At 44.8% G+C, this 19,643-nt stretch overlaps 1 protein-coding gene across 1 annotated transcript in view; it reads right to left on the minus strand.

Annotated features, from left to right (window-relative positions):
- The window catches only part of sspo (SCO-spondin), a gene marked incomplete at both ends in the record, with an annotated part of 269,200 nt that overhangs the window by 175,004 nt on the left and 74,553 nt on the right, over positions 1–19,643 (minus strand). Inside the window, 18 exons of the mRNA XM_083632012.1 lie at positions 495–586; positions 1,771–1,896; positions 2,338–2,467; positions 6,360–6,482; positions 7,458–7,649; positions 8,766–8,930; positions 9,605–9,763; positions 10,202–10,357; positions 10,487–10,552; positions 13,210–13,407; positions 14,081–14,257; positions 14,503–14,644; positions 14,868–15,081; positions 15,295–15,415; positions 15,546–15,567; positions 15,700–15,763; positions 15,993–16,170; positions 16,966–17,132. Of these exons, the coding sequence (XP_083488138.1) occupies positions 495–586; positions 1,771–1,896; positions 2,338–2,467; positions 6,360–6,482; positions 7,458–7,649; positions 8,766–8,930; positions 9,605–9,763; positions 10,202–10,357; positions 10,487–10,552; positions 13,210–13,407; positions 14,081–14,257; positions 14,503–14,644; positions 14,868–15,081; positions 15,295–15,415; positions 15,546–15,567; positions 15,700–15,763; positions 15,993–16,170; positions 16,966–17,132 (2,492 nt within the window). The remainder of the gene's footprint in view (positions 1–494; positions 587–1,770; positions 1,897–2,337; positions 2,468–6,359; positions 6,483–7,457; positions 7,650–8,765; positions 8,931–9,604; positions 9,764–10,201; positions 10,358–10,486; positions 10,553–13,209; positions 13,408–14,080; positions 14,258–14,502; positions 14,645–14,867; positions 15,082–15,294; positions 15,416–15,545; positions 15,568–15,699; positions 15,764–15,992; positions 16,171–16,965; positions 17,133–19,643) is intronic.

A 19,643-nucleotide genomic window follows, 5' to 3' on the forward strand; every position in this document is an offset into this window, starting at 1 on the left:
TATGCAAAACATGGGGAGGGAAAGTCATCACATGGGATTCAAAGCTCTGTGAGAAAGGCTTCACTGCTCCATTAAAGCAGCTACATGGAACTTTCGTTTTGTGTTAGCGGCCCCTCTGGACAAAAGCTGTAGTGTTTTCCCGGAATGAATACTGCATTTCCTGAACACCGAGCCTCCTCCCGCTGTCTCGCTGCCACAACCCGCGCACAGACATTTAGAATAACTATACAGAAATAGTCAATCTTTTCGCTGATGGTCTCATTTGCTGATCTAGGTAATAGAGGCATCAGTATTAAATGGAGACGTTTCATAAGCAGTTAAAAGTTCCATGTAGGGGCTTTAAATATATAAAAGCAATAGCATAGCATATTGAGGAGAATATGACACAATACATTGAATTAAGTATCACAAAAAGGTAAAGGGTAACAAAACAACAAAACATAACATGTCAGCATGATTGTTACTGCTGTGTGATGGTGTGTCAGCTGGTATACCAGGGAGGCAGGGGCTGAAGCATTGACGGGCCTCAGCAGAGTCCCCTGGACAGGGCTGTACTCTGACTGACCCTGCTGGGTTGACTGGGGACCTGCAGACAGTTATCAGAAGACCAAAGACCTGAGTTGGCTCCTCAACCTTCTGCAAATCTTGCACTAGACATTACAATCATGGTAGGTAAAAAAATAAAAAAATAAAAAAAAATAATAATCCATCCACAAATCTTTTAACAGCAGCCTTTTTTTGTTCGTTTTTTGTTTAATCGGGTTTTTTTGCACAATAGACTGATTGTGAGCCAATATGGACAGACAAATGGGGTACATCATGGGAGATCATTTTGATAGATCTTTGCATTCTGAGCCTTAACATTCTATTTTACTTAACAGAAGTCAATAAATAATTTCATTTGAATTTTAAAGATAAGACTGAACTTCAATGATATACCTGTGGGGAAATGGGGTCATTGCACTAGCAAATACTAATAGACAGTGTTTCCCCTACCATTCTACAGGGCTGGCGGGCCCGCCAGGCCAACGGCGCCCCAGCCAGGCCAGAAAAAAAAAAAAAAATGTTTTTTTTCCCTGCTCTCCCCAAAATTTCAATAAACCTTTATGGCATATTATTACAATCCAACAATACTAGTGTTGACAGTAATAGAAGATGCCAAATCATTCAAAACAATAAGCATTTTGCTTTTAGGAGCATTGTGCCAGCGTGCAGCGGTGTTCCAAAACGTGTCAACGTGTGTCGTTGCCTGGGAAACGCACATCCCATAATATAACTGTTCGCATCGCATCCCATTATAGTATGATGATACTTGGCATGCCATTGCGAACATAGATGCTAACAGGTTAGCTAAAATTTTAGCGTCGCCAGCGAGGGCCCCCACCGTTGCGGTCGGGGTACATTTCGAAATCCCTCCAGGCCTGAAAATCTTTCTAGGGGAAACACTGTACAGCAGGGAAGCGCTTCATATGAACAAGAATATAAACAAATTGGGGCTATATAAACATAATACAACCAACATGTAACGTTAAGTAGAATGTATAATGGTGAGCGTGTGTGTGTGTGTGTGTGTGTGTGTGTGTGTGTGTGTGTGTGTGTGTGTGTGTGGGAAGGGGGGGTATGATTACAGCACTATTAGTGGTGTGCAAAAAATGTACGTCTGCTGTCAAATGAAATGAGGCTGGTTCATGGCGGGTGATCACTATTTGAACGCTCTGTGCAGTAAAGAGTAAGTATGCTATACAAATGCCTCGTGTTCAGCAGGTTCACCTGTAGCGCTGTTGTAGACCCAGACCACAGGTTACATCACATGGTGACCATGACGACCAGGCTGACCAATCACAGCTTGCCTCACAGTTAGAGGTGTCACAGGTAACTTGTCCATCTCTGCACACACTGGTAGGACAAAAAAGAAAAAGAGCAACTGTTATTTAGATTTCACATAGTTATAGAGAGCCAAAGTGAACGTCAATTCCTGCTTCAGCATGCGTACCCCCCCCCCAAACACCACCCATATCCCCATAGCTACTATTCCTACCCACCCCTCGAATCCCCACTCTCTACCACCTTCCTATCCCTACATCAGTGTAGCTACAGCCATTTTCCATGATTGAGTGAGTGAGTGAGTGAGTGTCCTGAGTTTTCCATCTTATGACCCCGGCCGGACAAGCTGGTCAATCACCGCAGTAAAAAAGTAACAAAATTATTTGTAACATGAATGTCACAATTCAACAATGTTGAAGTTACATTACGAGCCATTTACTTACAAAACGAACATTGTCATCATCAGCATTTTATAAATATTGAGCAATGAAAATGTCCATGTATCTGTCTCACCATGTTGTGCATTGGTCCCTGCTGACCGCCTGTCCAGGCTGCAGTGTCAGGCCTTCCCAGTGACAGACACACCGGCTGGCATTCACACATCGCCCCTCCTGAAGGTACAGACCATCAGGACAGCGGCACCCTAGACAAGGACAGAATGTATTGATGTCTGTAGTGTTTCAGGTGAATAAGCCTGCAGGAGCTACTGTCCTCCCTACAACAATATGGACTGACTTCAAAGGCTTTGGGGGAAATTATTTCCCCCCAATGGCTTTTAATGGCTTTTAAGAGCCAATGAAAATTCTCCAACCCAAAAGGAAATATTTCTGGTCTGAATAAGTTAACAGTTATTCATAGTAATGAATCATTAACAGATTTGGGATCTTTTTCTATGGCATCATTCAGCACAACTAGCCCATTTTGTAGTGTAATGCATGCCCATATTGACTCCATCCTCTCCTCTCTGTTCTAACTTGTACAGCAAGAGGAGACTTTTCATTTTGGGGCAAATTGCTGTGAGACATACAGTAAAGGAAAATGCAAAGACATCAAACAATGATGGAAGTATCTTTCTAAATAAACAAATCTTTGTTTAATTAGGCACAATGTGACACTGGCATTTAACAATTCTCCTTGAGGATGTTTTAAAGTCCCTGGAAACCACAAATATTTTTTTATTATTTCGCATTTTGAGTTCATCACATCACAGGAACCTATGTTAATAAGCCACCAGCCAAATTTGAACGATGATGAATGTCGCAAAGTATATAAATTTAGATTTGGCAGTCATGACAAAAGCCATGAGAATCAATTAGATTTTAGACTCTCTTTTCTCCCGCGGACTGTGTGGGCGTGTCCTGTGTGTGTGCGTGCAAGACTGCAGGTCTCCTCCGAGAGAGGAGGTCGCTCATCCCGTTCGCGACTCTTCTCGTCCCTGGCACCTCAATGGTGGAATGAGCTTCCACCTTCGGTCAGGACGGCCGAATCACTCCCGATCTTTCGGAAAAGACTAAAGACACACCTTTTCAGGCTCCATCTGGGCCCTTCTTGATCTAACTTCTTTCTCTCTTGTACCACTGTTCCTTCAGAAGTTGTAGTTATCATAGACTGTGTTACTATACATAGTGGATTGCTCTATTTCTGACAAAAATGTGTTATTGTAAGTCGCTTTGGATAAAAGCGTCTGCCAAATTATGTAATGTAATGTAATGTAATGTAAATGTAATGAGAGAGAGAGAGAGAGCGAGAGAGAGAGAGGGAGGGAGGGAAACGGAGAGAGAGAGAGAAGGAGAGAGAGAGAGAAGGAAAGAGAGATGGAGTGTGTGTGTGTGTGTGTGTGTGTGTGTGTGTGTGTGTGTGTGTGTGTGTGTGTTCGCTCGTTGCTCGGAGAGGAAGAGAGACTGCCGCTGCGACTGCACAGCGCTACTGTGTGTGTGTGTGTGTGTGTGTGTGTGTGCACGCGCGTGCGCATGTGTGTGTGACAGTGAGAGAGAGAGAGAGAGAGAGAGAGAGAGAGCGCAGGCAAGATAGCGCTCGACACACAGCACACAGAGCGGGAGGGAGACAGACAGACACTGAGCGAGCGCTGTGGGGGCAAGAAGGTTTTTATAAGAACGGACAAAACATCTTATGACTCATAAGATCATTCATTTTAGCACAGCGCGCACCTCTCTCTTCAATGAGGAAGTGGAAATCCAGACCTTGTAGAAAAGTGGCAATTTTTGGGTATTTTGTTGAAACTAATGTCACCTACTTTCTGAGGCACACAATTACTCACATAAGACCCTACATTTAATAGTTAGAAGGTTTTTGTGGATTTTGGTTTCCAGGGACTTTAAGTTGGACAAGCATCTAAAAGAGCCCCTGCAGGTCTGGATTCATGGGAAAGGATAATGATGAATAAGGGCGAGCGTTCCACTTCAAGCTGGGAAACAATCTCAAAATAGCAAATGGCATTAGTAATAAATCTCGTGTTTCCTTTAGATTCATTCATCCATCGTGGCTCCTCACAACTGGAAAATGGCTCCCACAGCTAGATTTTTTTTTAACACAATTTAGCATCTGTCCTATACTCATTTTTTTTTTCACGGAATTTGTCAGTCCTGTCCTAGCAGTTCTGTCCTATTGTACTAGCAAACACTGCAGCAGGAAGTGAGCTCAATTTAGAATGTTTTTGTTGTCAAGTTAAAACTGTCCATAAAAAAGAGTAATTACAGCACAAATTGTGGTAGCAACTATCAGTATTAAACATCTTTTAACAGCAGGGTCTTTCACCTAGAAAAGACATGAACCAAGACGAGCCTCTCTGCTCAAATTCTTTTAGTTTTACAAATATGGTGTTTCCGCCCAATTCTACTAGATACAAGGACCCACCACCACACTGTTTATAAATTAATGGTGTCCACTTAGACCTAAATCTCCGAATCGTGGAGAAGTGAAATATAGTTCTCTCTCTCCACTGCGGGTGAGAAGATAACTATGTTGTTTGATGTCAGCGAGTTTGGAAATTCACTTACACCTTCTTCTTCGTGTTGGTGAATAGTACAGTACATTTCTTGGATTAACTTTGACAGCTAAGTTCTGATAACACATAGACGCTTGTGCAACAAGGTTTCTTCACATTTCTGGCTCACATTTTGTTGGGTCAGGATGTCGTGACTTGCAAGCATTAAACTTCAGAAAAGATAGCTTGGTCTCCAGTGTCTCTTATTTAAAGACCGCCTAAAATCAAAAATATGCTTTTCTTCTTGTTCCTACAGTTGGATGTTTGAGCTTCACTGTGCAGAACGATGTCAGAGTTTGAGACTAGAAGGCCCTTTTTACATTTGTCTGCTGAAAGTGTAAAGTTTCTCTGAGCTCATTGAAAAGGCAATTTTCAACAAGCATGATTCGTGACATCACGAATACTGGAGCCAATCACTATCCAGTATTCAGCAGTTAAAGCACCAACACATTCTCACTCCCAACTCGTTATGTACTGCAGATCGGTCAGGAACCCTTGTCGTCACTTTGTCACGAGTTGGGAGTGAGAATTTGTTGAAAGTGGGGATGTCACGATACTAGAATTTCTACTTCGATACCGATACCCAGAAAAATATCGATACTCGATACCATTTTTGCTACCACGCGGTGGGGTGACAACAACAACACATCAAGAGGCATAAAAAATAAACTAAGACAGATGGACGGACAGATGCACGATTCTCCATAATCTAGGCCTGATAAAACTCATTAAACTCTTTGACCTGAGACAGCAGATTACATCTGATCTAGTCATCAGCCTATTATAACACAGCAGATTACACCTGCTCTAGTCATCAGCCTATCATAACACAGCAGATTACCCCTGCTCTAGTCATCAGCCTATCAGAATACTTTGAACTTGTTGAAGCAAAAGATACCCACCAATGACAGAGAGGGAGAAATCAGTGGTATGTTTGATTTTTCATTAAGAGAAAGCACTGCTGATATTGATACAGTTGCAAATGAGTACTGTATCCGTTTAAAAGTTTTAGTATTGATACTTATCGATACTATCGGTACCCGTTGCAAATGAGTACTGTATCTGTTTAAAATGTTTAGTATTGACTTTTATCGATACTTTCAATACTTTTGACAACCCTAGTTGAAAGCCTGTGTTGTATGCTGTGATTGGCTAGTTAGGTTCTAGATAACCCAGATTGATTGCTTTGGATTTTTTAATGAGTGAGAAGGAGGGGGAGTCATCCTAAGGATTTTAACAAGATGATATAACCTTTTTTTGTCAGAAAAACCATCAGACACAAATTATTATTCAAAGTAAGGTATTTTATATAGATCTTGAAAGATGACTTTAGAGGGTCTTTAAGTAATTTTGCTATTACACAATTGCCCATACATCATGATATAAAAGTACAAATCCTTCATTGCAAATCTTGGTGGAGCTGATCCTGAAGTGAACCTGCGTCTTCAAAACAAAATGACCTCCACCCCCGACATCTACGAGAGATTATACAGGAAGTCACTACTACACCATCACCTCCTCTGTGTCTTACCCGGTATGCATGCTGCAGTGCAGTTGTTGGTCAGGCTGAGATGTGAGCAGGTAGGAGGACAGAGCTCCACTCTGCCAGCCAGGCAGTCTGCCTCAGTAACCAGCACCATGCCGCCGACACAGCCTGAACAACCATCCAGCCACCAAGTTAGACATTGACAATGGGCAGACACAATTCAACTAATTTATTTACATCTCGAGCAGTCAACGTTTGTCAAGTTTACACAGCCATAAGTGCAGTTATTGCAGAAATAGACTCAATAGCAACAATTACACAAGAACAGGAGTATGCAACAGCGGAGTTTCTCAGCGGAAAATACGTTTTTGCCGTTCTTCTGAGTGGATTTGGATTTGACTGGATTGGCTGAAGGACTGGATACCTCCACCCACTGAAATGATTGTGCACAGCTTGGAGTCCAGACAGAACAGCAGAACAAAACAGAATGTGAGTTCACGGATCCGGCCCATTGACTACTATTGTAAATGAGCAAGATCGGCTGAAAAACATGGGTGCAACGAAAATATCTTTGCAAAGGGCGGGGCTTACAAAATACTGGCCATACGTCATGACCGATTATCACAAAACTTTGTGAACATGTTCAGATATCATCAATGACCATGCATACTAAATTGTGTGCAATTTGACCAAAAGGGGGCACCGCTAATGCCCCAAATGCCCATGGCCTAACAACAACAGCCGTAACTCCACACCTGTTGGTCCAATGATTGCGAAACTTACTGGTAGAAACTTACGGGCAGATACCGGTATATCGAGGTATATATTTGGACTGTGTCCTCAGAACCATTGACACTTTCTTTGCGACATCAGTACCATTCAGAAAATGCTTGAATCCCTTTCATGGCCGCTTGGGCTATATTCAAGCTAAGTCTCTGCTTTTCAAACGAGCGCGAATTCGCAATCGCTGCGGCCAGATATGTGTGATGTCATCGACTCCATTGGCATTGATTTTGTGGACCAACCAACATTTTTTGGTGGACCAACATTTTTTGTGGACCGACTGACCAACCAACCAACCAACCAACCAACCAAGTGACATAGGAAAAAAGAGCTAAATTGACAGGCTGTTTCCAGACTCACCTGTCTGTGTGTCGGTGCCTGAGCTGCAGGGCTGGCTGTTGCAGCTCTGGCTTTGCATGGTCATGCCTTCACAGTCCCACCCACCGTTCTTAGGGGGAGGAGCCGAGCAGGTCCGGTTCCTCCTCCTGACGCCACCGCCACACTGGACGTCACACTCCGACCACTCTGTCCAGTTTGACCAATGGCCATCAACTACATGACATATACATGTATGGATGGGGAAAAAAGAGTTAGGAGCAGTGGTGTAGTGGTACCGTGGAGAAGTGGGACTACTCTTAATTTCACCCCTTCCTTAGGCGACCATAACCTGAACTATATATATGTGTGTGTGTGTGTGTGTGTGTGTGTGTGTGTGTGTGTGTGTGTGTATATATATATATATACCGTATACACACACACACACACACACACACACACACACACCCACACACACACACACACACACACACACACACACACACACACACACGCGCACATATACTCTATATATATATTGCATATAATATTGAAAGCAGGCTTTTGGTGGTGGTGCCCTGCTGACAAATAGTGTGACTGTTTGTCCCATGACACACAGTAACAGTTTTTATTTTGAAAATTGTATTTTGTTCCTTGGTTGTGAATTCTGCCCAGCTCGATCTGCTCTGTGCTGCTTGATGCAACTTGAAGCGGGACGTGTCAAAAATAGACTGTTGGCGCGTATTATTAGCGGAGCAGCGGGGAGAGCTCCATCGGGGACGCTTGAGGACTGCGGCTAGCCCCTTTCCCAACTGTGTTGTCACTCCGTCGTGAAAGGGTGGTGCGTCTGGTGGACAGAGGCGTTCACTAGACAAGCTGCGACCAGCTCCGGCAGCCGCCTCGCAATGATTCCTGGTGGAATATGCCTGTAGAAGCGGGTATACGCAAAGCCGAAAAATAAGTGGGTATACGTCATATACCCATGTACACCCTGCAGGACACCACTGGTTAGGAGACAGGATCATTTATTAACTTTGACATTTCACAACAGACAAAGCTGTTGTGAAATGTCTATTTTATCCTCTTTTTTTATTTTCTTATGTCATCCATTGTATGTGAAGCACTTTGAACTGCCTCTGTGTATGAAATGTGCTATACAAATAAACTTGACTTGACTTGACTTGACATTCAGATTAGCAGGAAAGAGATTGACAACCTTGCTTCCAAAAACACCAGAGCAAACAAGGAAAAGCTGCAACAGTCACTAACAGATCAGATTGTGTATATTGGTAGAAGAAATCAACCTCTGGAAGTAAAACACAAAAACAAAGACAAACAAACCGGAGGGCAGACCTGGACATGCTTGAGGGAAGCAGGCTCGGCTGTCGAACTGAGCCCCAACACAGGCCCCTCCAGGCAGAGCCTCCCTCAGTACGTCCCGCTGCCGAAACAAGGAGCCCAGACCACAGGACACGCTGCACTGACTCCACGGTGTCCACTGAGACATTATACAGTCCACTGAGGAGAGGAGATGAGAGGAGAGGAGAGGAGAGGAGAGGAGAGGAGAGGAGAGGAGAGGAGAGGAGAGGAGAGGAGTTCATGAAACTATACTGTACAATTCAGATTTTGTTCTTGAGATGAACACAGATCTACCATGGTTTCTAAATGACACTCTAAATACTTTTTCATCATCAATTGACCTTGCAATTGCTATCTGTCTGGGTTCCAGTCTGACATTAAAGGACGGCTTTCCCGTGGGGAATATGAATATATATTAAATCTCACGCCCCTAAGGTTTTCGAATCCGTTGAAATTTTTGAAATTGGTTGTTCACAGCCTGAGCTATCAACCATCTCTCACATTATTTTCTTGACGCTCTGACGTAAAACGCGTCACGCGAGCCCAGTGCATTGTGGGAACTGTAGGATTTTGGCTCCCCGCACGCGCCCCTCCCCCCCACCAGCCCCCCCCCCCCCCCCACCCCCCCCCACACACAGAGTGGATTTTGGTTGATTGCTCAGGCTGTGAACAACCAATTTCAAAAATTTCAACGGATTCAAACTCCTTAGGGGCGTGAGATTTAATATATCTTCATATTCTCCACGGGAAAGCCTTCCTTTAATGCATGTAACAAAAATATCAGTCTTCCCCCTATTCTTACTACCAGTATTTGATGCTGATGTATATCCTACCACAGTCTTTCTCGTCCGATCCGTCTACACAGTCTCTGTGCAGGTCACACCTGCGGTCCAGGTGCACACACTCCCCACTTCCACAGGAGAACTGCTTGGGAGAGCAGGGGCTGGGCACCAGGGGGCGCCCCGTGGTCACCGCTGGTCTGGCCGTGGTACCTGAGGGGGAATGGAAGCGCGAAAACAGAAGCCCGTATGGCAGTATGTCAAAATATTATATATAATGTGATTCATGTTCTAATTTCTTGTATTGTGAATGAAGACTTTAGGGAATGATTTGTATGGACTTTACAAGGGGATGTCAGTAAAGTAAATAGCTGCTTTCCAGCACCATTTTCAGTGTGTGTAGCACATACAGATATGTCCAATCTTCTGTTTATAGGTCGATAGTGTTTCTTGCACTCTACTCTTGCATTATATTGTTTGAGGTCTATTGTGTAGGTCTCCAATGTCACCAAGACTAACTCCTGCACATTGATTGTAATTCTGATTCAGATTTCCTCCTAAAATGTATTGTCACCACATGATGTGTGAACAATGTCAAAAACATTTCCCTGTACCCTGGCTCAAATGCCCCCCTGACATGTCGATGCGTACCACAGTGTTCTTCGTCTGACCCGTCCAAACAGTCCTGTCTGCCGTCACACACCTGCGCCGAGTCCACACAGCCAAATGAATGGCATGCAAATTGGCCCTCCAAGCAAAGCACTCTGGGTAGGCCGCCATCATGGGAAGTAGTGGTGATCCGTGGAGCTGTGAATGGATAGAGAACAGAGAGGTTAAAGAGGGGAAATAATACTGCCTTTGTTGAGATGTTGTCAGACTGTCTGGTTCGAGGAGAACTCCTACTGTACGACCACGGTGTCCCCGCATGTCTCTCACCTCTTGTGGGGTGCAGGCCTGGTATTCCAGGGTGCAGCTTCGTGGTGAGATGCAGTCCAGGTCGACCTGTGGTGCCAAGACCAGGGTAGAGGCTTTGGTGCGTTGTCGACCCATTGACCCCCAGGTAAACCGATGACGTGGTGTTCCAATGGCCTGATAATTTAGGACAATACATTTCAATGATCAATAGTAGGCATAGTAAATAGCCAAATAGATGATTGATGATAGTATAGGGTGGGTTTCCGGCAGCAGGGCGGCAACCCACAATCCATCAACTGACCATGGTCAGAACACCGCCCTATTATAGTAGTATAAAAATGCCGCCTTATTACTGTAGTAAGATTGTAATTAATCGAGTGACATTGTGATGTCATCAGTGATGATGTCATTGTAATCTGATATCAGATATCAGTGATCATTTAATCAGTGATGTCACTTGAGCAATTGTGATGTCATCAGTGTCTGTCACAAATCACTTACACCGAGCAATTGTGATGTCATCGATAAAGATTAAATCAGTGAGTTTCATCAGTGATCTCATCAGTGATAATGTAATCAGATATAATAAGAGGCACACCTCCCAATCACCATCAACGGCACAGTGGTGGAAAGGGTGGACAGCTTCAAGTACCTGGGAGTCAATATCCACCAGGAACTGACATGGGCCAACCACACCGCCACTGTTGTCAAAAAGGCCCAACAGCGATTACACGGACTCAGGCGCCTGAAGAAATTCGGGCTAAGGCCAAAAATCCTAAGGGACTTCTACAGAGGCACCATTGAAAGCCTGCTGACTGGTTGCTTCACCACCTGGTACGGGAACTGCACCACCATGGACCGCAGGGCGCTAAGAAGGGTGAGGCGCGCGGCCCAGCACGTAACAGGATGTGAGCTGCCAGAACTGCAAGATCTGTACAACCAGCGGTGCCTCAGGAGGTCCCTGAAGATCATCAAAGACACAAACCACCCCCACAACAGTCTGTTCTCCCTGCTACCCTCAGGGAGGAGATACAGGGTCCCAAGAGCACGCACAAATCACTTGAGGGACAGTTTCTTCTCGCAGGCCACGAGACTCCTTAACATATACAAACAGTGTAGTAGCCGTACTGTACCGCACTGCAGCTGCTACCATCATGTATGACTAATGTTCAATAGTATGTTTAATTAGGTATGCTACTTGCACCTAACAGAATGTTATGTTTAATTATGTTTAAAGTATGTTCATGCCATTTGCACATATGTGCAGTGAATACGCCACTGTCTGTGGCGTGTCTACTGCTTTATTGCTTGTTGCCTCTTGTTTTTATTTTATTTTTTATTTTTTTTGCACTATGTTGTAACGGAGTCTACAGCACAAGAATTTCACGCGTGATACTTGTACTACGGAGTGACAATAAAAATCTTGAATCTTGAATGATAGTGAAGGCTTGGCCCAGGAACACCAAACTCACAAAGGTGCCATAGTCATCAGAACTCAGAAGCCCACCGAAAAGGAACATGAAGACAAAGTCAGTGGTGCGTCCCCTGAAAGAGCCCTCCTCCAGCATACGACAGTATCGGTACAAAGAAATCATAGGAACAGGAAGTTGAAGCCAACTGGGCCAAAAAACAGAAAGTTGGTCATTAGCCGCCATACCTGGTAATTCCTTAGAATCAAATCAGGGTTGAAGTACAGTTGAAAAGGTGTGATGAGCTCTAGTTGCACAACAGCGGTTGTGAGGACACAGGCACAGGCAGGTATATGCCCTAGTTACAACAGGAATCTCTAAGTACTCCTGTAAAGTCTGGTCAGCCATTTGGAAAGACCCAGGTCATCACCACTAGAACCATCACAGATATTGTCATAAATAACTGATGATGTCACAGATTAGGTCATAAATCACTGATGATGTCATACAGTTCTAGAGGGTTCGACCTGGTGGCCAGGTCAGGTCACCACTACACACACCACACTGTGATTGGCAGGTGATGTGTGAAAAGACGCTCCGCCCACACAATGTGATTGACAGTGTGAAGGGTGTGTCACACATCAAACATTCTCCAACAACTGCCAATAGACCCTTCTCACGGGGGCCATTTTGTGTCGAGAAGCCAGGGTAAACACAGCTGCAAGCAAAACACTAATGAGGGTTTCCAAATTCCAATCATGGAAGTTGGAAACCCTCATTAGTGTTTTGCTTGCACCTGTGTTTACCCTGGCTTCTCGACACAAAATGGCCCCCGTGAGAAGGGTCTATTGATTGGTGTGCCATGTGGGCTATAATCACAGCAGTAATACTGTATGTTCTACTAAAAGCGCAAATAAATGCACCCACTCCTCTGCAAAACCATGTGGGAAGGTGGGGTTTCCACAGTGTGCCTTTTTCACTCCGTTTCTTATTTTGTAATGTTATATTCTTCAAAAGGTGGGTTATCATTTATGCTATAGTTTTCTCTTGCAGTTTTCTAAGCAAACTGTTGTAGTGGAGTAAAGGGGGTACTTGGATTCAAAAATCATGGAAAGGGTACTGAAGCCAAAAACCCCTTCTTTAGATAAACTAATGATATCTATAGTGTTTATTAAGTGGTTGAATTGTTTTAAGTTATGTTGAGTTAAGTTAAGTTTAAGTATATAAATAGGTTAGGTTTCTGTTTTATCTTTGTTTAATCTGACAAGGATCTTGGCTGGCAGCCGGCAGGCAACCGAATGGCCCAGAGCCAATTGAAGATTGCGGCATCTGTACCAGTGCTTGGGGTGGTGGGCTGGTGAAGTCCAGGTTGACCTGTGACCCCTGTGCTAGACGCCACACTGGGACGGCCTCCTTGGGACCTGGTGGTATGGAGGCCTGGGGCACCCGTTGTACTGTCACCAAGGAAACCTGGTCTACCTGTGGGGCTGGTCTGGTTTCGCAGCCCCGGGGAGCCTCTTGTTGGAGCCGTACCTGAGGAGTCGGGTGTGTGTGTGGGGGAGGGGGGGGGGGGGGCATAAACAAATAGACAGATGGAAAATGAGCAAGTAAAGGGAGAGGAAGGGAGGCATGGAGGTGCTGTACATTTCTACATTTTAGTCTATTTTTAGTGTTTAAGTCTATTTAGTCTAATAGTCTATAACAGGGTTGATAGTATACCTACGCATTAATCTGGATGTCTAGTTTCTGCCAATACCAGAATCTTCACTAGAGGCCCACAAGTTTTCTGACCTTCAACTTGAAAATATTTTGCGGCCTACAAGAGGGCCGCTCCCGGCCTGCTAATGGGCCGCGACCCAGTGGTTGAGAAAGACAGGTCTAGTCTATATGTTCATCTTGTTGCATTTTCAATATGGTTTGTGGTCATGGGCCCCAATTACTGTATAGCTTACATTATATTATAATCTAGCTTACCATACCTCACCTACAGTAAGTCCAAATTTGATTTGATTTGGTTTGACTTTGAAATAAAAATTTAGAAATTACATTACTTGCACAGTGGGTAGTTTAGAATTAAATGAATTGATGCCTCTGTTTGTGATAGCTAGGTTCTTTGTTATGGAGCCTGGTAAGTGACATGAGTGGTGTGGCATGACTCAAAGGAACTTGAGTGTGTCTATGACCAAAACTCTATCAGTTCTCTCACCGCAGTTGATCTCATCAGAATGGTCCTTGCAGTCCAGTCGGCCATCACAAAGCACAGAGACAGAGACGCACTCGTCACTGTGCAGGCAGGCAAACTGGCCTGGCTTACAGCGCTGCACAGTCACCTTCCCAACACCAGAGGGAGACGTGGTCACACTGCTGGGCGTCACCAGTTCATCTACAGTAGCGAGAAGAGAGAAGAGAGAGTTGTTGCTTATAAACACTGATGGTGAAGGCAGTTTTGCAACTAACTCACTGACTAAGTATTCATGTTAGGGAAATAATAAAGAGTCAGCACTCAAGGGATTCTATACTAGTTTGTCTGGAACAACCAGGGCCTTAGAGCTGGGAAATGGGAAATCCAGGGAATTTAGATCCTTAGTATTTAGTTACCATATCTGTTGTTTTAGTTCACTCCCTTACCCCCTCTGCAGCCGAGGATCTCTGCACGGAGGTAGAAGGTGTGTCTGAACTCCACAGGGATGATGCGCAGGTAGCGAGCTCTGACCAGCCGGCCCAGCCAGCGGGTCACAGGGGTCCTGCCCACCATCCGCACCTCAAATACCTGCAACAACACCAAGGAGATACTGAACCCATACAATTAATTAGACAATGAAATAAAAGCTTCTAACTTTTGTGGAAAGAATAATGATTTCTCTTTTCCTCTACACTGTATGGACAATGCCAACATTCAAGGAAAACCTCACCTCAAGCCTCACGCAAGTAGAGAAAACGACTTATCTGATTAAGTGAAATATGACTCTAGATTTTCAAATTAATATAAATACCTTCGCAGGACCCCCAGGCCTTCTATTCTCAGTGTAATCTGTGAAGTGGTTGCTTTGTAGGGCGAAGGCCAGGCGGTACTTGGTGAGATAGCTCCACATGCGCTGGCTGCCCTGGGTCACCACCCCTGATACCCAGGTGGGCTCAAGGAAATCCACCTGGAAATATGGCTGGGAGTCGGTAGGCAAGGGGCTCCAACCAGGCTCCATTATCAGACTGGGAAATGGCACAAAAAACAAGTTTTAGTTTATTTTTTGTCAATGCAGAAGTTCTTTGTCATGCTAGTAGAGGGACTGAAACAAAGTACAAGACTCCTTAGTTACATTTTCCATAAGTCAGAGTACCCACAACAAACCTGCAACAAATGTTTGAAACTATTATTTGACACAAGTTTGATTACCGCACATTACCAAAGTCCTGATCACTCACACATTGGGCACTATGTTGAGTCGTCCTGCATCAGCAGGGTTGTTCTCTCCATGTGTGGATGAGCTCAGTTGACCATAACGGATCCTCCCATCCTCCAATCCCAGGGTAGAGGAGCAGATACCTGCAGAATATGACTAGTCTTATTAACAGGAGTTTAATACCATTCAACATAGCCAAATTAGGAGTTTGAAGCGTCATACATAGCAAGATCATTGTGCGGGAATTTCTTCAATATACACTGCAATGCTTACCACGATATCCTGGGCCACCACCCTGAAAATAAACGGGGGTAGTAAAGAAAAAAATAAGCTATAAACATGACAGCGTTTATAAACATCACTGATGCATAAATTCAGAAGTTGGACACATTGTTCCGTTGAGACGTTTCCTCACCGTTGGTGTTACTGCAGAGTGAGTGACAGCAGCCATGGATGGAGTCCTGAGAGGGGCAGGCGTGGGTGTGTATGGTCTGTAAGTTGACATACAACCATGAAGAGGAAAATCGAAATGTTAGCTGAAATCCTACTTGACAACTCTACAATACAATACAATAAATTACACTGAAAACTCATCAAAAGAAAGCAAGAAGAGCTGGAAAGGTAAGAGTGAGACATTAGCAAGAAGCAGAATGAAAGAATCTAGGGGTCTATAGGAGTTGGTGATACTGCCACTACTACTAATAATAATGCCCCCTCCACCTGTCTGACTGGGTGGTTTTGTCATGGGGGTGGCAGCCGGTTTCGTCCTCTCCTCCGGGACAGTGGGGGATCCTGTCACAACGCAGCGCTGCCTTGATGCAGCCCCCTGGTGGGGGGCAGGAGAACTGACCAGCAGGGCAGCTGCGTGGGCTGGTGGCAGTCGGAGAGGGCTGTGTACCTGGAAGTATTGGATGGTCATAATGTAGCATGATTTCAATGCACAGTTGGCACCCTTAGGCGGCGTTCACACCCAAAGCGCTTTTTTCAGTCAGAACGCTATGAAAATCATGTTGAGAGCGCTTCCATTGTGCACAAAACACAGCGCACGGAGCGGTTTTGTTGTGCTCCGTTTTGTTTTCCCCTGCAGTCGCATGCAGTACAGATCAGAACACAAGACCACAAGGACGGTAGCCAGCTACTTTTGTCTGTTTGATGTTGTTCACTGTCAACATGAAAGCCAGATGATTGCCAATTCTGCCAGCAGCGGAGGTTGAGGATCCCTCGGGAGGAGAAAAGGTAGGAGGAGTGGAAAAGACGAGCAGTGCGCTTTTCCTCTAATGTTCAACTTTTTTCAGCTTAAAACGCCCATAGCGCTCCTCCAAAAACAAAAGACGCCACCAGCGCTAAACGCCAGGTGCGTTCATTAAAAGAGGAGCACGTTTAGTACGTCCTTAGATAGAGAATGAATTGCAGAAAGACGCTGGCAGCTCCAAAAGCGCTTTGGGTGTGAATGTCCCCTTATTCAGTATTTTTTTTATGAACGCAACAGTGTTGTCGCTAAACTACTGTATGAACTTGAGTCAGTATTCAGAATAGAAATGTATTTTTTATACGTCATATATTAACATAATCACAATTTATTTGACTGACTTTATTTCACCCATAAATTGGTTGGTAAACTTTATCCTATAAAAATTGCATAGATTGTATGGCTGTCAAATGAAAGAAAGGTGTGTGAGGTTGGGCTGCTCACCACAGTACATCTCGTCAGATCCGTCCCCACAGTCGTTGACACCATCACAGATGACTCCCAGCGGACCTGCTGGCACACAGTGACCGTTTTCACAACGGTACTCCATTTCTCTGCAGCCACCTACTGGGGAGACTGTGGAGGGAGGAGAGGGGGTGGTTAACCAACCAAGAAGAAAGGAGACACGATGAGACGAGATGAGATGAAGAAAGGGTCCCATTTCATTAGTCATTTAACCTGCAGCTGTTTGACTCCCCTTCTACACTAGCCTGCCCTCTTTAACTTCCCTTCTACACTAGCCTGCCCTCTTTAACTTCCCTTCTACACTAGCCTGCCCTCTTTCACTTCCCTTCTACACTAGCCTGCCCTCTTTCACTTCCCTTCTACACTAGCCTGTCCTCTTTCACTTCCCTTCTACACTAGCCTGCCCTCTTTAACTCCTCTTCTACACTAGCCTGCCCTCTTTAACTCCCCTTCTACACTAGCCTGTCCTCTTTCACTTCCCTTCTACACTAGCCTGCCCTCTTTCACTTCCCTTCTACACTAGCCTGCCCTCTTTAACTCCCCTTCTACACTAGCCTGTCCTCTTTCACTCCCCTTCTACACTAGCCTGCCCTCTTTAACTCCCCTTCTACACTAGCCTGCCCTCTTTCACTTCCCTTCTACACTAGCCTGTCCTCTTTCACTCCCCTTCTACACTAGCCTGCCCTCTTTCACTTCCCTTCTACACTAGCCTGCCCTCTTTCACTTCCCTTCTACACTAGCCTGTCCTCTTCCACTTCCCTTCTACACTAGCCTGTCCTCTTTAACTCCCCTTCTACACTAGCCTGCCCTCTTTCACTTCCCTTCTACACTAGCCTGCCCTCTTTAACTCCCCTTCTACACTAGCCTGTCCTCTTTCACTCCCCTTCTACACTAGCCTGCCCTCTTTCACTTCCCTTCTACACTAGCCTGCCCTCTTTCACTTCCCTTCTACACTAGCCTGCCCTCTTTCACTTCCCTTCTACACTAGCCTGTCCTCTTTCACTTCCCTTCTACACTAGCCTGTCCTCTTTAACTCCCCTTCTACACTAGCCTGTCCTCTTTCACTTCCCTTCTACACTAGCCTGCCCTCTTTAACTCCCCTTCTACACTAGCCTGCCCTCTTTAACTCCCCTTCTACACTAGCCTGTCCTCTTTAACTCCCCTTCTACACTAGCCTGCCCTCTTTCACTTCCCTTCTACACTAGCCTGTCCTCTTTCACTCCCCTTCTACACTAGCCTGTCCTCTTTAACTCCCCTTCTACACTAGCCTGTCCTCTTTAACTTCCCTTCTACACTAGCCTGTCCTCTTTCACTCCCCTTCTACACTAGCCTGTCCTCTTTAACTCCCCTTCTACACTAGCCTGCCCTCTTTAACTTCCCTTCTACACTAGCCTGTCCTCTTTAACTCCCCTTCTACACTAGCCTGCCCTCTTTAACTTCCCTTCTACACTAGCCTGTCCTCTTTAACTCCCCTTCTACACTAGCCTGCCCTCTTTCACTTCCCTTCTACACTAGCCTGTCCTCTTTAACTCCCCTTCTACACTAGCCTGTCCTCTTTCACTTCCCTTCTACACTAGCCTGTCCTCTTTAACTCCCCTTCTACACTAGCCTGTCCTCTTTAACTCCCCTTCTACACTAGCCTGTCCTCTTTAACTTCCCTTCTACACTAGCCTGTCCTCTTTCACTCCCCTTCTACACTAGCCTGTCCTCTTTAACTCCCCTTCTACACTAGCCTGCCCTCTTTCACTTCCCTTCTACACTAGCCTGTCCTCTTTAACTCCCCTTCTACACTAGCCTGTCCTCTTTCACTTCCCTTCTACACTAGCCTGTCCTCTTTAACTCCCCTTCTACACTAGCCTGTCCTCTTTAACTCCCCTTCTACACTAGCCTGTCCTCTTTAACTTCCCTTCTACACTAGCCTGTCCTCTTTAACTCCCCTTCTACACTAGCCTGCCCTCTTTCACTCCCCTTCTACACTAGCCTGTCCTCTTTAACTCCCCTTCTACACTAGCCTGTCCTCTTTAACTCCCCTTCTACACTAGCCTATCTTCTTTCACTTCCCTTCTACACTAGCCTGCCCTCTTTCACTTCCCTTCTACACTTGCCCTCGGGGGAATCCCCAACGCCGTGACAAGTGTCGTTCCACTTTGAAGTTGGTGAGATTGCCCCTCCGAGGGCTGAGTCAGCGAGTCTACACCAGTGGTCACTCAGAGCTCACTCAGAGCTGCAGATTACCCACAGTGCATTGCGGTTTCTCAGCATTTCCATCTTCATGTCAACAAGCTGCTGATTAGTGTTGAAAACAGATGTTTGAAATCGTAACAAAAACAAAGAATGTCTGAGCAAACAATCTACAAACGTAACGGTAACACTTTATAATAACGTTCAGTCGTAAGTCATTTATAAGCCTTTAGTTAATGATGAACTAATCACTTACAAAACATGAATATACATTTGTAGATGATTAATAAATGCTATGTTAACATATCACAAATGCGTTGTTAGTCATCTATAAACTTTTAGTAAATGAATTGTTCCTTACCTGTTATAAATGATGTGTAAATCATTTACAATTCATTTACAAGGCTTTCTGCATCCCCTAATCTAAAGTGTAAACCATTCATGACACATAGATGTGTTACATACAAGGGGGTAGC

This window comes from Poromitra crassiceps, assembly GCF_964638095.1.
Source record: "Poromitra crassiceps genome assembly, chromosome: 2".
NCBI classification, from domain to species: Eukaryota; Metazoa; Chordata; class Actinopteri; order Beryciformes; family Melamphaidae; genus Poromitra; species Poromitra crassiceps.